General features: G+C 42.7%; 1 protein-coding gene across 6 annotated transcripts in view; it reads left to right on the top strand.

Annotated features, from left to right (window-relative positions):
* The window catches only part of ZEB2 (zinc finger E-box binding homeobox 2), a 111831-nt gene that overhangs the window by 85270 nt on the left and 4061 nt on the right, over positions 1-22500 (top strand). For all 6 annotated transcript variants that reach the window (XM_072040394.1, XM_038182515.2, XM_005011882.6 and 3 more), the window contains 6 exons: positions 926-997; positions 7511-7699; positions 8372-8586; positions 11084-11192; positions 12143-14115; positions 16159-16339. In XM_072040394.1, coding sequence (XP_071896495.1) covers positions 926-997; positions 7511-7699; positions 8372-8586; positions 11084-11192; positions 12143-14115; positions 16159-16339 — 2739 coding nt within the window. The remainder of the gene's footprint in view (positions 1-925; positions 998-7510; positions 7700-8371; positions 8587-11083; positions 11193-12142; positions 14116-16158; positions 16340-22500) is intronic.

The raw sequence follows: 22500 nt of genomic DNA on the forward strand, positions 1-22500 counted from the left end.
TGTATATTTATTTCTGCCTGTGAAAATCCTTTGGAAGGTTAAATCTTGACCGAGCTGTATGTGTGAATACCTGTTGCACATGAACTAACAAATTAGCAGCAAGGAACCAAGTTTGACAGGCACTTCAAGGCAGGCTGAAACATCCATGAAAATAAGCAGTGATGGAGCTGCATCCAGCCTCTTATTACTGCTATTTTAAACATACTCTGAACCCCTCTGTTTCACAGAAACTAAATGGATCCATGATAAATATATAGCAAATAATTCTATACATATCGTGCTCATTTGCATGTGAATTAACCCAATTTATGGCCATAAAGGCAGACTTTGTCAGTGCACAGAGAGTGCACGGAAGATGCAAACAAATCGTATGGGCAGACAGGAGCTGCCCACAGTTGAAAATTTGTTACATTTCTGCGCCACTTGATATTAATAAATGCCTCACGTCGAATGAGGTTAAAATGACGATGACAACTCAAAAGATCTGTGTGGCGATAGATAGAAAGAGAGATATAAGACCTTCTGTCTTCCTTTTGTATTTGCTGTTTCTTCCAGGTACAGATCTTTCAGTGTCTGTTAACTGATTATTTCTTTTAAATGTGAAAAAAAAAAAAATTAAAAAAAATCCCTTTTTATCACCGGGGTGCTTATTCGATTTGATATTGGGAAAAGCCCTTCATTTACTCCGAACAAATAGTTCTGTTTTCCACCACTTGCTGTAATGTTTAAAGTAAATAAGTTCTTGTCCGTCCAGCACTGCTGAATTCATTCAGTTGCCAGAACAAAGCCATTGTATAGAGGGCCACAACAGCCCTTTTCTCTGCTTCCTTTAGACAAATCTTCCCCATTCCTGCAATGTGCTTGCTAGCTTTGTGAGCAGTTCCATAATGTGCAAATGCTAAAAGTGTGCATGCTTATTTCACAGAAGAAATGAAGGAAGATTATGACACTATGGGGCCTGAAGCCGCAATTCAGACCACTGGAAACAATGGTACAGGTAAGGTGTTGGGTTATCTGACCGTCACTTTTGTTCTGTATCATTTCGAATTAGCTGTGCATGAAGAGAAGTGACAAAACAAATTTTCTTGTTTGCAGTTTAACAACTGGGAAACATTTACATAATTCTCTTACTTTTAATTTATTTTTCTGCAATTTGATCTCAACGGTAGAGTGAGACACTGGCTCGGTGAGAGCCCTTGCTACCCCTCCCATGCCCTGCAACGTTTCAGCCCATAACACATTTTAACTGCATCCTTGTAAGCTAATAGTTTGCAGCAGCATGAGGAGATGTTTTCCCAGCGAGGGCAAATACAGTATAGTTTAAAGTAGCAGGCCCAGGATACAGGAGTCTTTTAATGAGAGAGACTGTACAAAGAGCTTGATAATGAGGATGGGGTGCACTCTTCCTGGCAACCCCAGATTCGCATGGTGCACAGAGTAAGCTACTTCAGAAACGGAAACATCTTTTCAGAAAGACACGCATAAACCCCTTACATAGATACACAGACACACACTATTTAAATGCATATTTATGAGATTATTATGTTTCTGGCTAATCTGTTTTTCTTCTTTTCTTTTTTTTTTCTTTTTTTTTTCTTTTTTTTTTTTTTCCACTTTCCACATCTCTTTCTTTCCCCTCTTCTTAGAAATCAATACATTTTGTGGAACAAGAAAGGGGACAGAGATATTTAGCAGGCATCATCTCTGAGCCATCTCTTTTTTTTCTGTAGCTGAGCAAAACAGCAAAAGGTTTCTGTTACTATTTTTTAATCCAAATGAATTCAGGGGTTTACCATGTTTTTTCCTAAGGCCACAAGGCCCTCCTCTATCCTCAGCACGGCTGAATTCCATACATCACCCAACGTTTCTTTTGCGTGTTGTCTGAGTTGCAGTTTAAGATGCTGCAGATAGGCCTGGTCTACAAGGTTAAAAGTAGAGAGTTTTCTAGTATAAGTACATTTCTATTCATTCCATTAGCAGGTTCAGTTCATAGGTAATGTCCTCTAGAAATATTACTGTAAAATGTGGTACCTAAGTATTGCAAGGACTTTATTACTCACACTTTCCTAATGTTGCTAACACCCACATAAAACCCCAATGTTCTTATTAAGTAACACGAGAAATTTACTTTATAATTCTTGAGGGGGAAAATAATAGGAAAGTAAAACCATGTCACTGTTTTTTTCATCTATTAGACTTATTATGCATGAAAGGAGAGTGGGACTGAGGCACAGCTTATCAATGCATACATACTTAACGGTGTTGCTGAACAGAACTGGGTACACGCACATTTTAATAGATTTTTTTTTCCAAGGGATTTTAATAAAGTGACAAATTGTTCTTAGCACTTGGAGAAACAGGACTTTAAAAGACGTCTGATTCAGAAATAAGACTTGATGCTTATCTGAATTACCATTACCAGAGCCTCTGAGGTCCCCTATCAGGCCGTGTGACTTCCTTTGCACGTATTTTCCTTACCATAACAGGCCTTGACTCTTTCATACTTGTGATGTGGTCTGCTCAAGGGGGAAAACTTTCTGTCCTCTTAGCCCCTTCCCTTCCAGTATCTGATGGTCTCTTCTGCATGTTCGACTTTGGCCTCACGGCATCCGGCCAGGGCCACAGCCCTGCTGCACAGCCCTTCAGCCGGTCCAGGGCCGAGGGTTGTCCAGCCTCTTCTGAAACCAAACTTCTGGAGGGAAGGAGAAGGGTTCCCCCTACCTGGCTTGGTGCACTGCAAACTCCTGTTTCTGGGAGCACTCTAGGTGCTCTGCATTTAATACGCAAAAGTTCCTCTGGATGTTGCATCCAGCAGAAGCAGACCTTCCCCCAAATATCGTCTGCAAAAGTCACAGACTTCTCTTTACTCGAACTGCTGATTGCTGCAATGAGCAGCTTGCTCAAATAACCATAAAGAGTTGCCTAATGCTCTGCTAGTGCTCCATTCAAATCTTTTATCACAGACACATTCAGAGACAGCTATTTCAGTGGAGAGAGGTGTCGGGGTGTCTTGGGTTGGACATATTTCTGTAACATCTGCAGTCTCCAGTGTCTCTTCAGAGTGATGCCTGATTGTTTAGTCATACTACATCATCTGAAAAAACAAGTGTCTTTGCCCATCTTTCCACTTTGAGTGAGAGATGCCAGGTGACTGTTAGGAGCTGCAGCATCCTTCCTGCAGAGTATGCAACAGGGCAAGACTCCCCAGACTTCCTGATGAGCTGCCCCAGCCAACACTGAAGGAGGAAAGGGAAAAGTTGTTGGAAATTCTTCCTGACTAGCCTGGGAAATGCTTGAAGTTTTCTTCTTCAGCCTCACCATAGGCTCTAGGCCTGTCTTGAGTGTCTGTCCCCAATTTTTTCCTGCAGGAACTAAGGGGATTAGACACACATGTTTAATAAATTATTTGAGGTTCTGATGTCCAAGACCTCCTGGTGTCCAAGAAAGCCATTTGGGGCTTCCTTCAGATTAACACAAGCCCTCCTGGATGGTCTAGGGTGATCACTCTTGTTTAATAAAACATCCTTCTCCATCCTGAAACTGGAACACTAACACTGGAGCACATTATCTCGTGGTGCTTCGCAACCTGGGTTGAACACAGAAATAGAGAATAAAATTTCAGTCTCATTCACAGACATCCAACCACAAAGTTGCTGAAGGTGCATGCAACAACTGTAGTGTATTTTTAGTATCAAATTCATCGCAGAATGTCATTAGCAGAGAGGGAAAAAAAAAAAAAAAAAAGCTAAAATAAAAGCCTCCATTATTAAATTATTCTGCTATTGTCAGGATGGCCACTTCCTAGAGGTACTTAAAAAAGAAATCTTGTTATCCATACATTAATCAGCTGCATTTTTATAATGAGCTGCAGAGGCTTTATAGTGAAAAAGCAAAAGTGACCATTAGAGTGAAAATGCTAGTCTTGGTCCTGCTAAATTAATTTGTAAATATTTCTGGGAATTTCTGAAATGATTACTTGACAAAATGATGTTCGGTCTAAGTCATTTTTAATATGTGAATGGATAAATTCCCATGGTTTATTTTACCGTACCTGTTGTGGTTATTGCAACTGGGATGTTTGCAGAAAATAGATTGACAAATTCACTGTAAACAAAGACAAAGAAATTCCCAGTTTCGATTGCTAACATCTGACAAGCTTTGAATAAAGATTTCTTAATATAATTTAAAGAAGGGAAGAAAAACCCTTGGGGGGAGGAAAACAGAAGTAAAACTTGGCAGGTTGGAGGACAGGCCGTTTTCAGACTGTAATCTGTGTGTACCAATGGGGGCCTCTCACTTCCTGGCTAATGAAGGCTGTGGTTTTATTAGCTTTGTTTGCGATTAAGGGCAGCTATCACCATCTCGCAGGACGAGTTCCCACACAAAATAACTGGTCTCCCAAGCTCCTTGAACCTCTCTCTCACTTTATCTTGAAAGGTCCTAAATACCTCCAAAGATAGCTTTCCTTAATGCGTTTTATTTTTATGTGACATGGCCACATCAGCCTCTGGAGCTGAAAACAGTTCTGCTCTCCAGGCTCCAATAATTAATTAAAAAAAGACTTATTGGGTGAGGTCACCCAGTGCAGATCTTGCTGAAATTCTTGACTCACAGGAGGGGATGTGCAATGTGTGTGCAGTGTCAGTCCATGAAGAATCTGGGAACATGACTTTATGCATGGAAAACAAATTAGGGCTTGGGGGGAAGTAAGCCTTTCCCCCAGAATTTGAGAGAGAGACCTAATGGCTATCAGATGAGCCTTTTGAGTAACACTGGGTGAACTTCCAGTGATGTCTGAATTGTCAGCAGCATAGCTTGTGAGACACCAGACACACATGGTCACCTTTTGCAATTTATGCTAATCGGCGATGCTGCAGCACTGGTTGTATTGTTTCATTTAAGGATCTGTCAACTTTTCCACTAAATCCCCATGTTTTGGGGGGGTTATAATGTAGACATAAACATTTGTTTTAGCTCCTGGGTTGCATGCACAGACGTAGGAGCCAAATAACGCAGAGAATTAGGAAGCCAAGGCCAGTAATATTACAGCAGCCTCCAGAAAGACTAGGGGACTGGGAAAGGAGAACCTTCCTACTTGAGCTGGGGTCGAGTTCAGGGCTGAAGTCCCCAATATCAACTCAGGCCTTGAATTCCTACCCTGTAAACATAGTCACAAGCTCCAAAACCATGCAGTCTGCCTGCAGGATGGGACCAGGGCAAGTTCCTCCCACCCTTTCCTCTTTCTGCTCCCATATCTCTTCTCTGGAGGACAGCTCTCTCCCCCTGCTTCACAGGTAGCATTTGCTGGTCACAGCCTGAATTGGGCAAGAAATTAACTTGTTTTCCTTGGATTAATGCTGAGCCAAGGGAAGGAGCAGAGATGGGGTAGCATTAGGCCAGGTGGTCTTACACCAATTGTAAGGCATAGTAAGGGACAAGGTGTAGTAAGGGAGTAAAAAGTGAGGGTTTTGACTTAAAGAGTAATATCTCTGCTTTTTTTTTTTTTTCTTTCTTTCTTTTTTTTTTTTTTTTTTCCTGATAAAATCAAAGTTAAAAACACAGTCTGACACCCTTGTGCCTGAGGTGCACTTCAGCAACCGCCATTTTGTTACGTTTCTCTCACAGCAACAAAATGGAGGCAGGGTAGGTCCTGCTCGCTCTACATGCAACCCCCCTTCTCTAGAAGTTTCTTGGCCAAAAAAAAATAATAAAAAAGAGATACCATTTCTCATGCTAATCAAAATGATCACAAGAGCTACAGAAGGACCAAGAGAGGAGAACTGGTTGTTGTACTGATTCCCTATAAAAGCCCTGCGATAGGAACAGAAGTTTCCTTCCGCAAATGCAGTCCCATGAACTACGCCATTTGGTCGCTGTCACTAAAATACTGTGGAGTATTTGAGAAGCTGCTCTGCCCATATGACAAATAGGGCATATTTGTCTCAGCCAGAGGATTTGATCTTATCGGCTAAAGGGATGAGGTTTGCATAGCTGAATATCTGAATATCAGCTGATAATCTGCTTTTATCAATGACAGCAAGATCAGCACTTCAAATCAGGCTCTTTCAGATTTCCACTTGTGCCACAGTCAGAGGCCACATCTCACTTTGACAGCAACTATCACCTTGCATTTTTGTAGGAAACTGAGGCAAAGCATTACTCATTTCCAAACACTAAGGGGCTGTTTGTTGTCCCACTTCCAGTGGTTACAAACCAGTGTAACTCTCTAGGGCCTGATTCTGCTTTCCTTTTCACAGAACCCCCTTTGATTTCCATGAACTTACTCTCTGTTGCTCTCTGACATAAGCAAGGGCAGAGTCAAGACATTTAATATTTTACTTTTACATGAACTGTAGAATAGTTCATAGCTGTGCCTCATTTTCTTATTTCACCTAAGGAGAAATACATTAAAAATGTAGTCAATCATAAGCCATTCTTTTCATTTATGGTCAGTTAAAACCAAGTATCTTAAATTCCCTGCCACCAACTGTCTTCCAAAACTTGTTAATAATAAAAAAAAAATAATAATAATGGAAAAAAAATAAAAAGAAAGAAAAAAAAAAAAAAAAGGAAAGAAAAAGGAAAATGATCAGTTCTTTTTTTTTTCTGGTGTAATTATAGTAATATTTTCTATAGCATCCCAGAGTTTTTAATATTTTTCCTGTATGCAGTGTTCATACATGGAGGAGAAAAGCATATTTTTAGTAACAGGATGCTTTTTGGTTGGGAATATATTATGTTTCATGGACATTGCACGGACAATAAAAAATTTGGTTAACATTTGAGGAAAAGAAGGCAAACTCTTGTACAGACTGTAAAAGTGGTTTTAGGCTCAGAATCCCAGTTCTGGTCTAAAACATGTGGTTCTATTTGTGAAAATCTATGAAGCAATACATTTTTTAAAACAACCTATTCTTCCACTATAAATTGCCCAGAGACTAATTTTTGAAGAAAAAAAAAAAAAAAAAAAAGGAAGATTTTGTGAGTTTTCACAGGAGCTGCTCTCTTGGCGTGCCCACCACGGGCATGCAGGTGGAGGTAGGACTTCTCATGAAGGATAAGTGGTTGTGGTCTTTACCACCTGCAAATACCGTCTCCATTGCAGGAGCTGTCTCGAGGCTGTGCTTCCTGGGGTTGAGAGGATTTGAGGGCAGCTGAGCTCAGCCCTGTTAGTCATGGTGTGTTCATGCTGAGAGCCGTGGGTTCCCCAGAAACCCCAAGAGGTTCCCTAGATGAAGTATTACCTTCATTACCAAGACCTCAAAAACTTCTCTTGCTGCCCCATACAGCCCGTGTTCCTGGTAATTTAACCACCCAGCCTTACTCCCATCCCAGCCGGTAGAAAGCCAGCATTAATTTTACTGGGAGCTGGAGCAAGACCGATGAGAGCAAGGATCCAGCCCCAGCCCCAGCCTTGCGGCTCCAGCATGCACGCCAGCTCAGCTCGCCAGCTGGTGCTCTCGGGCAGGATGTACTCAAACCCCCTTCTTCTCCTCTTCTCTCGTTTTAGTTAAGAATGCAAATTGCACGTCGGACTTTGAGGAATATTTTGCCAAAAGGAAACTGGAGGAAGGAGATGGGCATGCAGTCAGCATAGCAGAGTACCTGCAGCGCAGCGACACAGCCATTATTTACCCCGAAGCCCCCGAGGAACTGTCTCGCCTTGGCACTCCAGAGGCCAATGGGCAAGAAGAAAACGGTGAGGCTGTAATTCATTTTTAGCCAGTATCCTGACCTCTTGCAGCTGTTGCAATTATAAATGCACTACATGCCTGGGTGTTTACCTTAAAAATTGAAGAACAGCTGCAGCGGCATGGAATTTCATGAGCAAAGATTGGGGCTGTAATTTTAGTGTATTGTGATGTTTTAGTCAGCAAATTTGTATTATTTTGCGGATGAACTGAAGAGCTTGATTTAGAGCTTACTTTAAAGGGGAGGACGGCTGCCACTCTGGGTGTGAGTTCGGGAAGTATCGAGTTTTAATGCAAAAAAATACGGGGTTTCCGGCCCGTGGCTCTGCGATTCCTTGATAAATAATGGGAAAACCGTCCCTAAGGAGGATTTGGTCAATGGCGTATGTAGCACAGTGAGCTGGAGCCGGGATGCGGATGGGCAGGTGATGGAGAACAGCATCCCTCAGCTCCCCAGCCACACGAGGAGTGAGGTCGGGTGCCCATTTCCACGTGGGGTCCGCGGCGGGTGCCGGGGCGCGCACGGGGCCGGTGCGGTTGGCGGCCGGTTGGAAGCGCCGTCCCCGTCGGGCGGCAGATTGCAGCGATTCCTCTCATACCAGCCCGGGCAGTAAGCCCATTAGCTGCCATTGCCTCGCTGACCTTTTGGCCTGCCTCTCTCCCCCCGTCCCGGGGCGCAGACCTGCCACCTGGAACTCCAGATGCCTTCGCCCAACTGCTGACCTGCCCCTACTGCGACCGGGGCTACAAGCGCCTGACGTCCCTCAAGGAGCACATCAAGTACCGCCACGAGAAGAACGAGGAGAACTTCTCGTGCCCTCTCTGTAGCTACACGTTTGCCTACCGCACCCAGCTCGAGCGGCATATGGTGACACACAAGCCAGGGACAGATCAGGTGGGGGGCTGGCTTTAAGTGATTTCTTTCTGTAATAACCCCTTAGAGAAACGATATTGCTTTGATTGGCAATCATTATTAATTTTTCATGGCATTTTGAAGATGCAGATCTTTTAATGGTAATAGCTTTAATTGAGGTCTAAATGATTTTTTGATGGTCTCTTCTAATATGATTTAATAGTCTTATGTTCACGATCGAATGAGTGTGTTAATTTCTAATTTAGAAATTTTATTTGCACTTTAACTTGACTTTAGTTTCGTTTTTATGTTCCTCAAAAAGTGAATGAAACTGTAGCATTTTAATTATACATTATTAAACATCTCAGCAATTTTAATTCCATTTTTCACCTAGTTTTACTTTGCAGTTTTGCAAATAGGAGCTCAAAGACATACTAAAAGATCCACCAATATTTTTTCATTACTTTTTGAGTAACCTTTTCAATCACACGAAATTATACGTATTTGGTATAATCGTTCATTAAATATAATTGCACATTTTTAGAATAACTCTTCCTCCTGTACACATAGGCTATCATTTGTGATTGTGCCACTAACACATGCATGCGCTATCGTTTGTGTATCCCAGCAGCATATCTGCAATAAATCAAAGCAGTTTTTCCTCGATGTGATGCATGTAATATTATATCAGGGCTGCATTTAAGGAAATGCTGCGTCTCAAACAGGTGACTGAGCTTCCTTAGTGCTCCTGAACAGACTGGCAGGAGACCTGTGCCACAAAACCGCGTGCCATAGGAAAAAGTACTCCTGTCCTCGCTAGAGAATTACTTCAGAAAACCAGTATTATGGAGGGTTGTAATGGAAACTCAAATGGCGTGTTTAAAACTTAAATAAATAGATGTGTGTGCATTGTGTCAAATTATAAAGGCTTTATGCCATATTTATTTTCCTTAAAAAACTGCAAATCATAATCAGCTGTATTTCTCTTGGTAGTTTTATTTTTTTTCACTGTAAGGTAAATTCAGTTAGGCAAACACACATCTTCTAATCACGCGATTCTGCAAATAGCATTTTTAAGAGAACCGTATCTTTTCCTTGATCTCAAATCAATATAAATGATTGTGGAACAGTTTCTTGTATTCTTTCCTTTCCGTGGCATTTCTGGTAGACAAACACATTTTCACATATGTATTTTTTCTTATAATCTACTGTAAGTTTTTTTCTTTTCTTTTTTCTTTTTTGTTTTCCCTCCTTTTGCTTCATATCATTAAAAACACCAGGGGAAAAAAAAAAAAAAAAGCCTCAGTATTTATCCAACGTAACTGCCTGAAATTTCACATGCGAGAGCGTGCTTGTGCTGGCGCATTATGAATGGTAGCTTTGGTGTTGAAAAGTCCCCTCATTTGCTCATGGCATTTACAATTAGTAAATTAAAATGATTGTATCATATTAACAGTGGCACAACTAAAGTTTATAGTAGTCCTCGGAGGGCGATGGGGGGAGACAAAACAGCTGTTGCTGTTTGTTTATGCAACTCAGCAACATATGAGCGCGGGTCCCTCAATGGCGCGCGGCGGGCTGGGCTCTGCTTGATCTTTGAAGGTTGCTGCTGTTTGAACAAACCTCCCTGTGTCCCATGTAACACCATCTGTCTCGCCAGGAATGTGGGAAGAGGCAGCACACCCTCGCAGTTGTCATACCGTTTCGGCGCTGCCTTTTTTTTTTTTTTTTTTTTTCTTTCTCCCCTTTCCCCCCCCCCCTCCTTCTCCTGCAATAAGCTTTTGTGTCGACGCTGCCTGCAAAAGGCTGACCTCCTACCTTGAGCATCCAGAGCGGATGGCTGCATTATTATCATGATTATTATTATTTTTCCCCTCCAAATTCAAAGTCGCCAGGCTTTTCTTGCATGTTGTAAAAAAGGTCAGCTGCCTTTGATTATGTCTTTATGCTGCTCTTAACTTTCCAACCTCTCTTGCCCCTCCAAACAGCGCTGGGGACAGCATGGCATGGAAGGTAGCTGAAGTCTGTCCTGCTGGTCTGTGGTTTAAAAAAAAATTTCCAGCAGCAGCTCATGCTGAAGACACAGTCTCTTCTGCTCGATAATGAATTAAATCTTACGCGAAATGCCACTAACGGCAGTGTTTCTGTCTTTTCTACACATGCAGTAAACAGAATTTTTAAACAAGCGGAGCCCCACATGTTCAGGATCTGCTAGGAATATTAAGAGCCACAAATCTTCTTATAAAACAGTTTCCCTCATCGTAAGATACCTTAAAGCAACACATTTCTGATGAGAGACTTAGGAAATAATTCTAAAGCAAATATCGAATGCTCATGTGAAAGTACTTTCTCATTTGTTTCGGTTTACTGCCAACATTTTGATTTTTATTGCAACACTGATGAGACAAATAAATGTACATGCAGACCTTTTGGTCTGCTTGATAAATTCAGAGCCACATTAATTTTGTTTTTGTTTTTAAGCTCGAAATTCATGGTTTCTCTTGCATAAAATTCACGTCAGTGTCTTTTTTTCTCCCAGCACCAAATGCTGACCCAAGGAGCAGGCAATCGCAAGTTCAAATGCACTGAGTGTGGCAAGGCCTTCAAATATAAACACCATCTGAAGGAACACCTGCGAATTCACAGTGGTGAGTAGCGGAGGTGCTGGTGTGCTCATTTGCATTTTGTTTAATTAGCTGAGTTTTAAAGACTGCTTAAAATTTACACAGTTCTGCGTCTGGCTTCTTGGAGCTACCAAGGTATTTCATAAGTGATATCTGAGTCATCCTCATTTATCATGCTGTTAATACTAGGGTCTTGCTGAAAGATTTGGAAATAGTAAAGCTTTTTGTAAATAATACAGATTGTTTATTCGGCAGTTTGAGTTCAGAACCATTCACTCATTTCTGTTCAGCTGGATTTTGAAGAGTCCAGTGTGTTTTTCATACCAAAAAGACCCCAGAAATACTCTGGGAGGATACTCTCAGACGGGGCCCAAAGCCCCATCCAGCCTGGCCTTGAACACCTCCAGGGATGAGGCATTCACAGCTTCTTTGGGCAGCCTGTTCCAGTGCCTCACCACCCTCTGAGTGAAGAATATCCTCCTAACCTCTAATCTAAATCTTCCCACTTTTAGTTTAAAACCATTCCCCCTTGTCCTGTCACTATGTGCCCGTGTAAACATCAGGACTCAGTTTCTCATGACATGCTCATTTTCAGTGCAACTCAATTCCTTTCTGAAAGAAAAAAAAAAAAAAAGAAAAAAAAAAGAATAAACACATCAAATTTGAACAGTCTAGATTTGATTTGACTGCCTTAGTCACAGGGCACTTACTTGTCACTGTGATAGTTGGTCGGTGGCCAAGCTCACACCTTGGTGGCTATTGCCAGGCTGGAGACTGTGGGTCCAAACTGACCTCAAAACCTGTAGAAAGAGGAGGGTAAAGCGTTGGTGGTATGTGGCCATATTCTCAGGACTGACATTCTCCTCACTATTAATTAGTGGATACCTAGATGATCAGTTTGATAACAAATGTGATCACTTGCAATCATCATAGCAACAATGATAATTAACATTTGGTTTTAATTATCATTTTAGGTGAAAAACCATATGAGTGTCCAAACTGCAAGAAACGTTTCTCCCATTCTGGCTCCTACAGTTCGCACATCAGCAGCAAGAAGTGTATTGGCTTAATCTCTGTAAATGGCAGAATGAGAAACAATATCAAGACGGGTTCTTCTCCTAATTCTGTATCTTCCTCTCCTACTAATTCAGCCATTACACAGCTGAGAAACAAGCTGGAGAATGGCAAACCACTTAGTATGTCTGAACAAACAGGCCTACTGAAAATTAAAACAGAACCACTAGATTTCAATGAATATAAGGTTCTTATGGCCTCACATGGGTTTAGTGCAACAACTAGTCCTTTTTTGAATGGTGGACTTGGAGCAACCAGCCCCTTAGGAGTTCACACTTCTGCTCAAAGTCCAATGCAGCACTTAGGTGTAGGGATGGAAGCACCATTGCTTGGGTTTCCTGCAGTAGGCAGTAATTTAAGTGAGGTGCAGAAGGTCCTACAGATTGTGGACAACACGGTTTCCAGGCAGAAAATGGACTGCAAGGCTGAAGAGATCTCCAAGTTGAAGGTTTATCACATGAAGGATTCATGCTCCCAAGCAGAGGAACAAGGAGTTACCTCCCCCAATATTCCCCCCGTGGGTCTTCCAGTAGTAAGTCATAATGGTGCCACTAAAAGTATTATTGACTATACATTAGAGAAAGTCAATGAAGCCAAAGCTTGCCTCCAGAGCTTAACCACAGACTCGAGGAGGCAGCTCAATAACATTAAAAAAGAGAAGCTGCGAACCCTAATAGACCTGGTAACTGAAGATAAGATGATAGAGAACCATAACGTATCCACTCCATTTTCATGCCAGTTCTGTAAAGAAAGCTTTCCTGGTCCCATTCCGTTGCATCAGCATGAGCGTTACCTGTGTAAAATGAACGAGGAAATCAAGGCAGTCCTTCAGCCGCACGAGAACATGGTTCCCAACAAACCTGGAGTGTTTGATAAGCAAACCCTCTTGCTGTCATCAGTACTTTCTGAGAAAGGAATGACTAGCCCCATCAACCCATACAAGGACCACATGTCTGTACTTAAAGCATATTATGCTATGAATATGGAACCCAACTCTGATGAACTACTGAAAATTTCCATTGCTGTTGGCCTTCCTCAGGAATTTGTGAAGGAATGGTTTGAGCAAAGAAAAGTCTACCAGTATTCAAGTTCCAGGTCACCATCACTGGAAAGGACCAGTGCCAAGGTGGTGCTGGCTGCCACCAACAACGCTCCCACTAAAGACTCGTTGTCAGCCAGATCTCCAATAAAGCCTGTGGACTCTATAACGTCACCATCTATCGCTGAACTCCATAACAGTGTTACTAATTGTGATACTCCTCTCAGGCTAACAAAACCTCCTCATTTTACCAATATTAAACCAGTTGATAAATTGGACCACTCTAGGAGCAATACTCCTTCTCCTTTAAATCTTTCTTCCACATCTTCTAAAAACTCCCACAGTAGTTCTTACACTCCAAACAGTTTCTCTTCTGAGGAGCTTCAGGCTGAGCCTTTGGACTTGTCTTTACCAAAACAAATGAAGGAACCCAAAAGTATTATAGCCACAAAGAACAAAACGAAATCTAATAGTGTAAATTTAGAACACAACAATGTTTCTTCATCATCTGAAAACTCAGATGAGCCACTGAACTTGACTTTTATCAAGAAGGAGTTTTCTAATTCAAATAATCTGGATAAAAGCACTAACCCAGTATTTGGTATGAACCCATTTAGTGCCAAACCTTTATACACAACACTTCCACCACAAAGCGCATTTCCCCCAGCCACTTTTATGCCACCAGTCCAGACCAGTATTCCTGGGCTGCGACCATACCCAGGACTAGATCAGATGAGCTTCCTACCACATATGGCCTATACTTACCCAACTGGAGCAGCTACTTTTGCTGATATGCAGCAAAGGAGAAAGTACCAGCGGAAACAAGGATTTCAGGTAAATTGTTGTGACCGATTTCTTTTGAAAGGATAGAATGTAGTACTTTGTGATATGTCCTGCTACAGAAGAAAAAGCCTGAGGTTATATTAATGATTTCCAACAAAAGAAGCAAGTTTGTTTTAGTCTGAACTTGTGAAAATGCTGTGGGGTAGGAAGAGAAATTGAAATTACCAGACTTTCACTTGGTTTCAGAAGCAGTATCAATAGCTTTGAGTGGATGTAATGCTTATGTCTTTATTCTGTTAAGAGGTCAGTCGTTCCTTATCGCAATCGTGTCTAAATAATTCTGTCCATGAAAAATCCCATCCTGCGGATAAAAAGAAAAAAAATTTTGAGGGAAATCAGCCTCTGCCGGGCTTCCCTCACAGTGAGCGTAACCCATGGGGAGAAGGAACTGCAGGAAACTTTGGGCATCACCCTACATCTGGACACAAAGCCATAGCCCTCTAAGCAGAGGTCTGTTTGGCCTCCTAACAGCCATATCCCATTGAAAGTCTCAAAAGTTTCCTACTGCATGTTTTTGAGGGGATGGCTCAACCACTGTGCAGAGGAAAGGCTTTCTGCCTGCTCATGAATGTCGGGGGGCATGAGACACTCTGATGTGCTGCTTCAGCACAGCCCCTTCCTTCAGCCCACCCAGCGCTGTTCCAGGACTACCAGTCCTCAAATCCTTGCTAGGCATCTGGAGAAGCTTCAGGAAAAAAAACCACAATGACAACAACAACAACAAAACAAAAAACCAACAGAGATTAAGTGAAATTGGAGAGGTAGCAGCTAGGACCCTTAATTACAAACACAGTCTTTCTGTGGACACCTGATGTGGGTCAACACGTCTTGCCTGGCTGCAACCTTTGCTTCTTTTCTCAGGTGGTCCCAGAGACTCTACAAGAGTTGTAGATGATTTTGCTGCTTGCATGCCTATAGCAAAGAGCTGCTCTACAGAAAGTCACCTACTTTTATAGCTTTTCGCTGGGTGTATTCAGATATAATGTACAGAATTTAGTTAAATGAGATTAACTGATTATAGATTAATATATTTTTTTTGCATTTGTGCATGTTCCCCTATGTCCTATTATAGTCTATTAGTAATTTTACTGACTAGTAAATGTTTTATTGTTTCAAATGTGAAAATCAGGTATGGTTTTACATTACAGACTGTAATCCCTCTTTGCACAATAGGAGCATAAATAGCACTGCACCTCCATAACAGCTGTTCCACTATTCCAATTTACAGTACATCTGCCCTCTTTGTAAATGTATTTAAGCCTATTTAATCTTCTCTAATATTAATTAGTGCAAACCTAGTCTAAGAAAACTGAACTGTGTGATAGCGAATGGAAATGTATGTTATCATGCAAGTTTGCACTCTCTTTGGATCAAGACAAAATAAATATCAAGAAATTTAATAATTTACTGATCCACATTCATTATTGCTTAATGCTGAAGGCTGTTTTAACATAGATAGAACATTGATAAAAAGTGTTATTAATATTCCCTATTTCAAATTACAAAATTAAATATAAAAATATAGCTTGAGGCCTTTAGTCGGGAGACATACATTTAAATGGATTGCATAATAATAACATTTGTACCTAAATATAAAATTCAATTAAAACCTTTCTACAGATGCAGAATACATCCAAGTTTCAATGTTTTGAAATGAATGATCTCTCAGCTGTTGCTTACACTTCCCCCTGTAAACTATTATTTTATTGTCCACGAAGAGCCTCCACTTTGCATTTTCCTCTCTCTGAAAATATCGAGTACCTATATGATAACTACTGCTTGCTTATGTTAATCATGCTATTGACGGGTGCTCAAAGACTGAAAGTTTTTGAAGCTGGTTCAAGACAGAGGCGTTCAAGGCTCCTTATTATGCCCACAGCTTCCATCAGCTGTAGTTTTATCACTGAGATAGGGTCCTAAGCGAGGAGAGGCCATGAGTAACCCCAGGCATTATTTTAGGTTTTGCTGGGTGTTTCCTGCACATGAAGGTGTGGCTGTGGATGTGGGTGTCACTGATGGGTGGTTCTCTTGCAGGGAGAATTGCTTGATGGAACCCCAGACTACATGTCCGGCCTCGACGACATGACAGACTCCGACTCCTGTCTGTCCCGAAAGAAGATCAAGAAGACGGAGAGCGGCATGTACGCGTGTGACTTATGTGACAAGACATTCCAGAAGAGCAGTTCCCTGCTGCGACACAAATACGAGCACACAGGTACGGCTGCGCTGCGTGCCACATATGCTCTTCACTGCCTTTAATGCCTGCACTCGTGTGACGTAAAGGTTGGCATATGCTGAGCCTTTCAACAGGCGAGATGTGTTCAACTTTCTATTTTTTTTTCTTAGTGAGGGATTGTTGGATTATTTGGTTCTGATGTTTTTTTCAGCTCACATAAAATTAAAAGAAAAAAGGCCCCATACTTGGGGGTGAATCTTGCCAGGTGTGAATGCAGCGGCCATCGCGGTGCTCAGCATCTCTCAGGGCGAGGTCTCACACGTTCACACTTCATATCAGGCAGGCCCTAAAACTCAGACAAAAATAGTACATCTTGGTCAACATGAGTCTGGCAGGGGAAGGAAGAGTGACAGCGTATTTCTTGTTTCTTAGACACTATCAGACCCCGGGCCATTTAATCCAATAGAAAATTTCCACTGACATTAGCGGTGCGAGAACTCACTCCGGCTGAGCTATCTGAAAGCAAACAGATCGCAGAGGTTGCTCTCGCTGTGATTTGGCAGGCCAGCAGCAGAGGCAGGTTGCATTTTGTTTTTTCACTTCTCAGTTAATGCTCGGGGAAAGGTTTCTGTCCTTCCCAAGTAGGAACTGATTTTGTCTAGTTAAAGGAAACTTGCCAAGGCTCACTGCGGATTGTCAGCTTGGAAAATATTTTAGTTTGAGAAAGACCCCACCATCACACCTGTGCTGGCCGTGGTTCTCACTGCAGACGCCGCTCCCTTCCCCGCTGTCAGCCAGGACAGGAACGAGCCCAGAAGTGGAGAGCTCCCCAAGGGAGACCTGTTTCAGTTCGGGGAAAACAGGACCGGAGCTCCCCAAATAATAGAGATATCAAGTTATGCTGTACAAAGGGAATGTGAATTATCACGTGAATTATTGTGCAGCAGTACATAAACCAAACTCAACTTCCTAGAGTTAGAAAAAGCTTACTCAGGAGGAAACTTTCCTTAACTTTGAAAGCTGAGTCCAGCTTCAGGAAATGAAGCAAGTCACATCATCCTTCAGTCTCACCATGTGACAGTAAAAACCCTATACCTCTCTATTAATACATCTTCCAGGCTGCGCATAGCCATTTGGCATTTCACATATGAAAAATTTACAGTTCAGAAGTGGACTGCGCCTTTAAAAAATTCTTTACTTTGTTATTTTTCCTTCTTCTACTTTTCTTCCAAATTTTAAGCTAATCCCACACAGGAAAATAAAAAAGGAAGTTAAAATACACGTGGGATTAGGAAAGAAAATTAAAAGCAACGTTTTGGACTAGATCAGCTAGTTCATTGGTGGAATGTGCTTCCCACTACATTATTCAGATCAAATTGTTTATTCTGTAGAAGAAGCTTTGAAGGCTTTACGTCCCTGCACCTTTCCTCTCCTGAATGATTTTATTACAGCCATCTGCAAACATTATGGTTTACTACACTACTACCGTAAAGCTCTTATGTTAGAACTGGCCTTCATATATATTGGGATCTGGACATATGGTTGAATCCCATAAAGTTGGTAGTCCATAAGGTCGACAGACATATGGTTGAAAGGCTGAAAATTTGACAAGCTGAAATGTGTGCAATCACCTTGATTTGCAAAATAAACTGCATTTGTAAAAGCAAAAATATGTTCTGGTCCTTAAGTAGCACAGGATCCTACTGCCTCGAAAAACATCACACAGCTACAATGCAGGAACTCTTCCCTCTCTTCTTTCTGCCCCTTTTGGCTTCTTCAGTGTATGTCCGTCAATTTTATGGGACTCAGCCTTATGATCCAGAACGTGTATGTGGTGTCACATCTAACGCGCTAGAACTACAGTACATCATCAAGCTCTTGCGTGGCATTCAGAGGCAGGAAGGATGGGCTTGTGGCAAAGGCACAGGCGCTGAGGCTGAGAGATCTGACTTCTTGCCTGCCTTGCCACAGACTTCCTCTGTGAATTTGAGCAAATTGCTTCATTTTTCTCTCACCTTCGTCTCTCTTTGAAATAGAGGGAAATGATACCAGCCTACCTCTCCGGGGTGTTGTAAGTCTTAATTCATGCAGGCTGAAATCCTCCGATGGAACCTGCTATATAAAGTGTGAAGTATTAGTAAGGACGCATTTGCCTTTCTTGAGGCCCCACACATCATGCTAACGTTAGATGGAGGTGGTTGGGAGCTCTGCAGACCTTGGCTGGGCTAGCCTCCATAACTCATTCACAGCCTTCAGGAAGCACACGGTACTGGGACTTTCGCTAAAGGTTTAGCATGAATCTTAAGTGAATTTCAAATTCATTTGATAGTTGTGGAAAAAGCTTGCGATTGCATTAATAACGTGAAAAACTGCAGCCTGCATTCAATGGAAGGAACCAAACTGAAAGTGATATCATCTTCTGCTTTTGGGGTCGTTGCGAGAGGAGGCCCAGATTTTTCAGTCAACTTTTTGGAACTTAATAAGGTGAAAAAGCTTTTCTTCTGAGCGTGCTGCTGCTTTCTGACCAGCTGATCGTGGTCCGCTGTTACTTCATTAAAATATATTTTAGGAGGAATCGGAGCACTTCCTGTCTTTCCTGGAAAAGCACAAGCAGTGGGTGTTGTTTACAATGATGTCCTTTTTCCCATGTTAAAAATCTGTATGCTTTTTTAGATCTTCTTTTATCTGACATTTGAGCAATTAGTTCTTTTTTTGTCACTGCTTTTTGTGGACCACATACCTCTTGCAACCACTGCTGTGGGTTAAGGGAGTTAGGTGGAGAAGTCCACATTCCTAAAGGTTTACCCCTGAGAGGTTCTTTGGAGCAAAAAGAAATAGTGACCTGTAAAACTACATGAGCCGCCTTCATGATGTGCTAACCAGCTCTTGTAAAAGAGAAAACGGGAATGTTGTAGGTGCTGTGGTGGAGCTGAGTTTCCCTGCCAGAGCAACAAGAAGGGTAAGGGTTTGATGAGTGCTTTTTGTCAGCCCAAGAATTTTTGACAGGACCACGTGGCCGCAGATCAAGGAGCTCTCTGTAATCGCCCCTGTACACCGTGCCTGCCTTCTCTCTGGAAAAAAAGTCTGAATTTTGTAATCCGTAATTTGTAATTTATGCAGGATTAGCAGTATTCTGCAATAGTTCCTAACTTCACGCGGAGAAGGAAGATTTATTGTGGCACTGCAGTGCGGGAATTGCACCGCTTCTGCTTGATTTGCAATTTAGCGTAGAGGCCGGTGCTTGCTGCAGGACCAAATTCTGCCCCGTTAATTTTGGGATGCCCTTTAATTTAAAGGGAAGTTACACGTCCATTTTAGAGTTTGAGACTCACAAGATCCCGTCTTGCTAGAACAAGGTGATGCACTGCTGCGATTAGGGTGCAGAGCATGGTGGGTGCCCAGGAAATCACTGCTCAAATTATTTCCGTGGGGAGCCTCACGAACCCATCCTAGCATTGGACACGCTGAAATCAGCTGAGCACACGCTGCTTCATCCACATGTGTGTAACCCCAGAGTCGTGCAGGCTGCTCAGCACAGGGTGCAGGGTGCTTTGCTTGCTGCAGGTGAGGAAGGTTCCCTTCCTGGCACAGCACCGGCACCGTTTGGTGAGCAGGAAATCTTTGCCTTGCAGATAATAAGCAGGGAAAGCTGTAGTGGTGGGTGATCAGGAGAGCAAAAAGCAGCACCTGGATGTCCAGAAATAACGCCCTGGCTTCTGGAGAGGAGACAAGAGCCCCGTGGCTGGGCTGATTCAGGGGTAAGGTAAAGGCTGGCATCTGTCCTGCAGCGCCACGGCCCTGCCTGCTGTACCCCAGCGAGGGCTTTGTCGGAGCTTCACAAGGGAACTCGCAGCCTGCCTGTTCCACAACAAAACCTGGAAACGGTTTTTCAGAATCCTACCTAGAAATTTTAAATCCTTTCATTGTTGTTCTATATTACATCATATTCTATTTTATTACTTGTGTGGGCTGCCGAGGGCCTCATAGCTGTGCTGGTGCTTTCATCCTTTCCTTTTCCACTGTATATTTTATTAAGACCTCTTTTTTATTTTTGTAGCTTTCATGCTGATGCAAGCACTAGTTTTATTTCCAGATTGATTCTGTAAACTAAATATTGTTCTTGAGCCTGGTAGCAAATCAGCTCTCTCTGGCTAGTATTTTGAATTCCCAGCTCAGGAGTTTTCTTTATTTAGAGCTTGATTCATAAAAAATTTACATGGTATTTAAAGGTTATTTTTTCTTGCTTTACTCCAATGCAAGTTTAGAATTCCCCATTTTATACTCAAATAAAGAAAAAAAAAAGGGAGGATATATTCAGTGCTTGTGTAGACAAGGTCTCCTATTCAAAACAGAACAGGTGCAGCTTGAGCAATTATATATAAATTGCATTTATCTTGCACCTTTGACCGCTTTGCTGTGCTCTGGCCACTAATCCACCTCCATTGGGACCACATCTAACATCCAAAGCCCCAAGCAGCTTCAAAGAACCGCCTTTAAAAAATAAAAACAAGCTGTCACAAAAATGTTTCCTCCTTGCCTGCAAAGAGTGAGATTTCTATCTGGCCCCCTCCCACCGAAAAAAGGACCCCTGTGCTTCGGGCAAAGGATTGGTGATATTTAGTCCGGGATTGGTGACAGTTTGTGATCTGATGTTGCATGACTTTTACACCACTGCAGAAGGGAAATGTGTAGCCTTTCAGTCAAATGCTTTTAGCTCAGAAGATTGAGAGATACTTGCTGCTAGAGCTTTTTTTTTTTTTTTTTCTTTTTTTTTTTCTTTTCTTTAAGAGAAATGTAATTTTAGAGACTTTGGAAACAGATTAGTTATAATTTCCCCCTCCGTAAATTGAGCATGAGCCCCTGTGGGAACCTCGCTGCAGATGGTAAAAAGTCCAAACATTTCCTTCAGATATTTGATTTATCACCTAGTTTCCCTGCGAGACGTGGTGTGCACATCAGGCATCCACCCGACGACACCGGCGTGTTTCACGAGCCCTCCACGGGCTGCCTCGGGTAACGCTCTGCTAGCTCCATCCCCTGTGGGTGGCACAGGTCATCCCAGGTGGCACTGGGTGAAACCTTGAGGACAGGGTGATCAAATCTGCTTCCTTTTGACCCATCTCTGCTCCACCGATGCTATGATACTCCACAACAGCACTCTTGTGGTGTACCTGCAGAGGTGGACCTTGTCCACCTCCAGCCACAGACTTCTCATCCTTGGTGTCAAACACCTCGCTGCAGCTTTATTTTATGGCCTCCTAATGCATTGTAGGGATTAGGCACTTCTGAGTGCATAAAATGCCGGGGAAAAAAAATTCTTCTGCAAATGTTGGGAAACCCAATCCATTGAGAAACCTATTTCAATTAGTGTTGTAACAGCTGCATGCTGAGCACCGCTGAGGTATGGCCGTGTGTGTAGGTGAGGGAAGCGGGCAGATGGGGTGAGCACGGCACAGGCAGTGGGACACGAAGCAGCGGAGATGGCTTCGGTTCGAGGGAGGGAAAAGTGCTGGGCTGGCTGGAGCAAAGCCCGAAGTGTGGGGCGAGGAGGGTGAGGGATGAATCAGCAGACTGGGAAATGTGAGGCAACGGAGAAGGAGCAGTGCTGTGGGGAACTGGAAGAAGGCGAGGTGTCAGCCTGTGGAGGTTAGGGAAAAGTAAGTCAGTGGCAGGGACTGGGACAGCGTGAGCTAAGGATCGGTGAGGAGAAGGATGTGGAAACAGGTTCAGAGGCAAAGCACAGGTCTACAAGAAACAAAAGACCTAAATTAGCAGCACTTGGTAATTGTTGAGTGTAACAACACTGGCAGAAGGACCCCAAGTGGGCTCAGAGGAGAGCTGTGTGAGGCAAGGGTGTAGGCCCCAAACCTGGTGCACCCCGCTGGGCTTTTTGCGGGCAGCGCTGGGGTTTGGGAGCGCTTAGGTCAAGTCTGCTTTGGGATTTTAGGCTAATTTGAGGAACTGACTGGGTGGCGTTGACATCTCCTGAGCTCAGGCTGGGATTTCCCCGCCGTGACAAAGGCGGCGCAGTCACAAGGCAGCCGCCACCTGGCTCCTGGCTGCTGCTGGTGTGCAGCTCAAAGCCCAGAGCTTCCCTTTGGCCAGCAGGTGCAACTGGCAGCAATGCCTATTTGGGAAACAGGTCACAAAAGCAATACCTCGATAACTCAATACACAGAGCTTGACTTTTCGATTTTACT

Source organism: Anas platyrhynchos, chromosome 7, assembly GCF_047663525.1.
Source record: "Anas platyrhynchos isolate ZD024472 breed Pekin duck chromosome 7, IASCAAS_PekinDuck_T2T, whole genome shotgun sequence".
In the NCBI taxonomy this organism is placed as follows: domain Eukaryota; kingdom Metazoa; phylum Chordata; class Aves; order Anseriformes; family Anatidae; genus Anas; species Anas platyrhynchos.